General features: G+C 65.9%; 1 protein-coding gene across 1 annotated transcript in view; it reads left to right on the forward strand.

Moving 5' to 3' along the window:
• RPTOR (regulatory associated protein of MTOR, complex 1) overlaps positions 1–564 on the forward strand; it is a 78,286-nt gene extending 77,722 nt beyond the window's left edge. Inside the window, exon 25 of the mRNA XM_014528386.1 lies at positions 10–564. Coding sequence (XP_014383872.1) covers positions 10–299 — 290 coding nt within the window. The 3' untranslated portion in view covers positions 300–564. The remainder of the gene's footprint in view (positions 1–9) is intronic.
• Positions 565–586: the final 22 nt, after the last annotated feature.

Below are 586 nucleotides of genomic sequence, written 5' to 3' on the forward strand. Positions count from 1 at the left end.
CGCTGACAGCCCCCCTCTGCCCCTGCAGCGGCTCCGTGAACCAGTTCACCGCCGTCTACAGCGGGACCGGGGAGCTCATCAACAGCATCAAGTACTACGACGGCTTCATGGGTCAGCGCGTCGGTGCCATCAGCTGCTTGGCCTTCCACCCACACTGGGTCTGTCCCCACGCCCGGCGGGGCAGGGACCGGGGCCCCTCAGGGCCAGCAGGGAGACCGCCGGATCCAGGGCCATGGCCACCCCACCACCCTACCCCTGAGGCAGCACCCCTGTCCTCGGGGAAGGCCCAGCTGCAGTAACCCTCCCGTCACCTCTGACCTGCACTAATGTCACCCCTGGAGGAATTGCCCCTGAGGAGTCTTCTGGGCAACCACATGCATGCACGCACACACATGCACGCACACACACATGCACACACACGCACGTGACCCGTGCCTGTCCTGTGTACAGGCATCCACAGTCACAGGCTAGCATGCGGCTCTGCCGAAAGACACGCCATTGGATGCCCAGAGCATCCCTGGGGCAACCCCGAGAGGTTCAGGGACCAGGCAGCTTGGGGGTTCCAGCTGGGGGGGCGGGGGCACGG

The sequence above is a fragment of the Myotis brandtii genome, unplaced genomic scaffold, assembly GCF_000412655.1.
Source record: "Myotis brandtii unplaced genomic scaffold, ASM41265v1 scaffold632, whole genome shotgun sequence".
In the NCBI taxonomy this organism is placed as follows: Eukaryota; Metazoa; Chordata; class Mammalia; order Chiroptera; family Vespertilionidae; genus Myotis; species Myotis brandtii.